The 5795-nt window shown below is 46.9% G+C and overlaps 1 protein-coding gene across 1 annotated transcript; it reads left to right on the top strand.

Moving 5' to 3' along the window:
* Positions 1–3609: 3609 nt before the first annotated feature.
* Positions 3610–5795, top strand: LOC120647050 (GEM-like protein 1). Its single transcript, XM_039923658.1, has 4 exons — positions 3610–3947; positions 4059–4160; positions 4783–5054; positions 5439–5795. Exons 1-4 carry the CDS (start codon positions 3740–3742, stop codon positions 5625–5627), a joined length of 771 nt encoding a protein of 256 aa, XP_039779592.1. The 5' UTR covers positions 3610–3739; the 3' UTR covers positions 5628–5795.

Here is a 5795-nt window from a genome sequence, read left to right as displayed (position 1 = left end):
TCTTGGATTAAGTTTCACATCGTGCTTAAGTTTTGTTTGGACAGACAGGGCATTCTTGTAATAACCGTGCACGTTTGTCCATCCTTTTCTACCGAACAAGTAAAGAAAAAACAGTTCACAGCTTGGTCTTCGGGGACCAGGATCCGGTGCAGTAGCTACTGACTGTAGCAGTCCGGGTCCAGGCGCACTGTTTATACACCGTAAAATGCTATAGCATCAGCCACTGTAGCGCTTGTCGCTCGATGCCTCGATCACAAGTCGCGTGAGGTGGTAAACTGGTAATTGCTGCCGCTTGTCGTCTACAGGTAAGAATCTTGGTACGATGCCAAAATGTTGAGTGCAATCAGGTACTATCTATCGGTATTGCTGGCTGAAAGTGCAGAAAATGATGGTCGGAATTGGCTATCAAGGAGTTAAGATTATCTGTTCTATCGTGTAATGGTAATAGGTCTACCATTCCATGTCGGCTCTACTAGATAGTTAGCAGTACCCTACCCAGTAAGCTAGTACATGGGACTAGCTCTAGCTGTGACTGTATGTCAAATATCGAGTCAGCACATCGCCATTCTTTGTTCTTTCACATGTGTCTACACAAAGACATGATGGTTTTTCAGAGAGCCGAATGAAAACCGAGGGGTAGTGCCTTCTTCGAAGGTGCAGGCTGCAAAGACAGGTAGGGTAATCAGTGCATAAGCTTTGCTGCAGGTCGCTGTTCTATTGACCTGTGTTGTGTTTCTCTGTTCAACGAAAACAAATGTTTGATCGGTTCCATTCTTCTGTACGTATTTAATTAATTCCTTTCAGCTTGAGAGATTAACATACAGATTAAAATGGCTTATTGCCGGCGGCCTCTGGGAGGCGGTCGCCCCGCTGCCGGGCGGCCTGAGGGGCCGGCCGCTCCGCTGCCGGGCGATCGATCCTCCAGGGGTCTCAGCGCAAATTCTCAGCGAATTTTTTTGCAAAAAAGCCCCTGCTGCCCTGCAGCGGGGCGACCAGGCGGCCGGGGTATATTTCTGTAAATTTCGAAAACAAAAATATATTTTTATAAATAACGAAAATAAAAAACATAAAAATAAAAAAACCGCCCATCACCTTGGGCTGGCGGCAGCCAACGGCCCGGGGAAAAGGGAGCTCACGTGCCGTCGTTAGCCTTGGTGGGTTTCGAACCATCTCGATCCATGGGCAGCAGAGTCAGTCCGGAATCGAACCGTTGTGGCAAAGCGGATCCGATGTGGGTTTCAAACCTTCTAGAACAGGTGGGGTCGCGCGGGCGTAAGCGCGTCGTCGGAGTTGGGGACGGTGTCATATCAAGGCCCTGTTTGGGAGGGCTCCAAGAGCGGCTCCGCGAGCGGCTCCAGGCGAAGCCCTCCCAAACGGGGTGCCGGGAGGCGGCTCCATCGGAGGAGCCCCCAAAAACTCGCTCTCTGGAGCCCATCGACGGAGGCGGAGCCACGAAAATGTGGCTCCGCACGGCTCCGCGCCGCTCCTCCCACCCATCGGACCGCCTTGTCCTTGTGGAGGGGCCGCGAGGCGCAGGCCAAAGTTAGGCCGCCGGGAGGAGGCGCGGGTGAAGGCCAGCGGGGGTGGCGTGGGCGGAGCTCGGGAGGTGGCGGCGCTGGCCAGTGGGAGGAGGAGGGGCGGGCCACCATGGAGGAGGAGAAGGCGCGAGGCCGCCTTGGAGGAGGAGGAGGCGCGGGCGGAGCTCGGGAGGTGTCGGCGCGGGCTCGTGGGAGGAGGAGGCGCGGGCGAAGGCCGCCGGCGGCGGCGGCACAGGCCCGTGGGAGGAGGAGGAGGCGTAGGCGAACGCCGGTGGCGGCGGCGCAAGCAGAGTTCGGGAGGAGGCGCGAGGGGGCGACAGGATAAGGTGGGCGAATGGATAAGGAGAGGAGGAGAAAAGGGAAAGAAAAAGGAAAGGAGAGGAGAAAAAAAAAGAAAAGAAAGAAAAGGAAAAAAAGAAGAAAAGGGTAAAAAAATATAGGGAAGAGCAATTTAGACATTTTATAATCTCATTCCAACAGATGAAGCTGTTTTGCCAAACGGTTTGCAAAACGGCTCCAGCTCCACCAAAGAAACCGCTCCACTTGAGGAGCCGGAGCCGGAACCATTTTTTGAGGAGCCGGAGCTCTGCCAAACAGACCCCAAATCACGCGGCGTTACGGATTTCAAATACACACAAGCCATTAGCCATACCACCGTTTCAAATAGTAAATTACTCCAATTTTTTTCTAAATGATCAAACTATTTGTATATTTGATAAAAATATAGAAAATATTATAAAAATTTATGATAGACACACTATTACATAATCTAATAATATTTTTTTGTATTATTAATATTAGTATTGTATTCTACAAATTTAGTCAAATTTGAAATATTTTGACTCTCAAAACAATTAGAATGACTTATAATTTAAAATTTTCAAAAAAGTTAAAATAACTTATAATTTAAATTCAATAGAGTATTTGTTACAAAAAGAATTCCACAAGCCACGCGATAGCGAAGAGCGCATATTCAATTGCGCCGAGGCAAAGAAAAAAACGGGAAACACCTTCGTGGCTAAGCATTTTGAGTGGTCAAGTCGAGCTCAAACTTTGATGCGCGGTGCTTAGCGACGACTCCGCCGCGTTATTTCATCAGATGCTAAATATTTAAAAAAAAAGAGAAATTTGTCGGTGGCACACTATGAAAACTTAGTTTTGTGCTACACACACCACCAAAACAAATTTAGTTTCCATCACATCATAAAAATGCGATTTGGTCTGCAACACATCAGACAGAATAAATAAATTATTTTCAGCAGAGAAGAGTTATAAAAAAACCATTTTGCCCTTAGACCTCATATCATCTTTACCATATTCCTCCTGTGCTCTACCCCCCCCCCCCCCCCCCGTCCAGCTCTGCTCTGCATGCCTGATGACCATCGAAAACTCACCAAATAGTCTCGCACAGTCGCACTCCTTCTCTGCCTCTCTCCACGCCACGGTCACTCCTAGGAGTACTCGAGAACGTTGTGGCTGCAATGCTGTGTGCCGTGCGGCCGGGTTCCTGGCTGGCGGCGGTGCGGGAGTGCAGAAGCAGGCAAGCAGCCAGCAAGGGACACGACGCCGAGAGCCCAGGCAGTGAATTGGATAGCTAGCTATACTAGCAGTGAGCAACTCAGCAATAGCACCGCATGTCAAAGCTCTCGTACCGTGCCCTCAGTTCAGGCCTTGTTCAGTTCATTTTGTATTTTGTATTTTTGTATTTTTGTAAGAGAATCTTCAACATTTGATGTATTAAATGTAAACTAATCACAAAAATAATTACAGATCTCGTCTATAAACCACGAGACGAATCTAATGAGCCTAACTAATCCATCATTAGAGCATGTTTACCGTAGTATTACTGTAGGGTGCAAGGGTAAATTGGTATTTTTGCCCCTCCTTTCAACTGAAAATAGTTAGTTTATTCAATGTAATGTGTTGCGGACCAAACAACTCTTTTACGATGTGTTGAAGACTAAATTAGCTTTTACAATGTGTGTGGCACAAAACCATAGTTTCACAGTGTGTCACACACAAATTTCCCTAAAAAAAACTATAAATTGTGGCATCGTTGGCACGGCGGATCCCGGATAAATTCCACAACCAAAACCAAAACCCGGAGGGCCTGTCAGTTGCCATCTTGTCCACGAAACGTACGAAGTACGGGCATCGACACCAACGCCAAGCACCGCACCGTCCCCGCGCCCACCGGCGACATGAATCCGCCCGCAGCAGCCGCGTCCACCGGCGGAGGAGACCGCGCCGCGGCAGCCCCGGAGTACGCGGCCTACCCGAGGCTCACGCCGGAGGACGTGGCCCCGCCTCCGCCGCCGTCTTACCATGCCGCCACCGCCGCGCCGCCTCCCTACGGCGGCAACCCCTACGTCTCCACCCCCGCCGGCGGCGCCGCGACCGCCCCCAAGAGTGCGTCACCCCCGCACCCCAAATCTGGCCCCGTTAGCCGCCGATCCGACCGGAATTTGGACCGTTCCTTAATTTTCTTGGGGCTTTCGTGTGATGTGTTTTTTTTTCCAGATACGATGGACTCGGTGAAGGACGTGCTCGGGAAGATGGGGAAGAGGTTCGGCGAGGCGGCCCGGAAGACCGAGAACATCACCGGCAACTTCTGGCAGCACTGTGAGCTTCGATTCCATACTCGTCTTTTTCACCAATTTCAGCTCTGAACTCGTTGCTCTGCGTTTTCCTTCCATCAAATTGTTAACTGTGCTGTTTATTTTCACGTGCATTTTGGTATGGTAGTATGGAATTAAGGTGCCGTTAGGTTCTGCTGTTGCTTAGCCACAATGAAACTGACTGGAATCCATGTTGATGGGCTCGGACAAAAAGAGGGGCAACTAATTTAGTTGACTAGTTTAACCTTATTCCGATGGTGTGGCTCTTGATTCAGGATTTCCGCTGAACGGTGCAAATTATGTTAGTGTTGAATTAGGGTAACCTGTCTAATATACTTAGGTGTTCTGTACAATTTGTTTTTGCGGCATTTTTTCAATAGTTAAAGTCGACTTGTATTAAGTATAAGGCTTCTTAGTTCAGGTGACTGTAAAAGTTTTATATGTCATTGTATGATCTTAGTTTGATTAGTTATAACTATGTTTCTTCATTGCAATGTAGAGAAGCTGAAGTATGATCAGGCCTTCCTCTCACTTTTTATGATGCATATCAATTAATATAGCTGTGTTGGAAAATGTCATTTTCACATTGCTTTCTGGAGAGATTGACCTTTTTTGTCTTTAAACAGTGAAAACTGGCCCAAGCATTACTGATGCAGCAATGGGCAGGATCTCCCAGGTCACTAAAGTCATTGCAGAAGGTGGATATGAAAAAATTTTCCATCAAACCTTTGAGGTCGCTCCGGGCGAAAAACTCAAGAAGCCATATGCATGCTATTTGTCAACCTCGGCTGGACCTGTTATGGGTGTACTTTACCTGTCCAATGTAAAACTGGCCTTCTGCAGTGATAACCCACTTGCATACCAGGTTGGAGACAAAACGGAGTGGAGCTACTACAAGGTATGAAGTTTACTTGTGTTTTGCTTTGATTCAGGAATTATGAAAGTTTGTTTGAGGAAATGCAGTTCATACTGAAGTTTATTCATTACATTATGATAATCAGCCTTACAGAATTTTCTTGAAACAATTTGTCTTGCTGTACTGTTTTGTGTGAGAAATTAAAGTTGTAGAATTTCTTTGGTCCTCCCTTTTGTTCTACTTTTATTGTTCTTGTCGCCTTGATTCCTTCCTCCCCACTTTGGTGTAAGCATTATTTTTATCAGTGCACATATGAATTTTTTTTCGGCAGTTTCATTTGCTTATATTACTCAGTAATTCCAAAATCTGTTTTTTCTTGAAAAAGAATACGTAACTTACAATTTGTTTATCTATCTGAAAATGTAGGTGGTCATTCCCCTTGCTCAACTGCGATCAGTTAACTCCTCGACAAGCAGAACAAACACATCAGAGAAATACATTCAGGTGGTTTCAGTTGATAACCATGAGTTTTGGTTCATGGGCTTTGTTTACTACGACAGTGCTGTAAAGAATCTGCAGGAAGCACTTCAGGAGGCTCAGAATTTGCGTGCTTAGTGATGCCCATAGATTGGTAGTAGCATGTCTTATAAACTACAGTTGTAATATACTTGGTGTCGACTGTTGTCCAGATTTAGTTGGATAGGTATTGGGACTATTGGCTCTGCTGTGATTTGTACCAACTTGAACCATTTTTCAATCGGTGACATCTTGTGCATCTTGTCA

This window comes from Panicum virgatum, chromosome 9K, assembly GCF_016808335.1.
Source record: "Panicum virgatum strain AP13 chromosome 9K, P.virgatum_v5, whole genome shotgun sequence".
Classification (NCBI taxonomy): domain Eukaryota; kingdom Viridiplantae; phylum Streptophyta; class Magnoliopsida; order Poales; family Poaceae; genus Panicum; species Panicum virgatum.
This window is presented reverse-complemented; position numbering and strand designations above follow the sequence as displayed.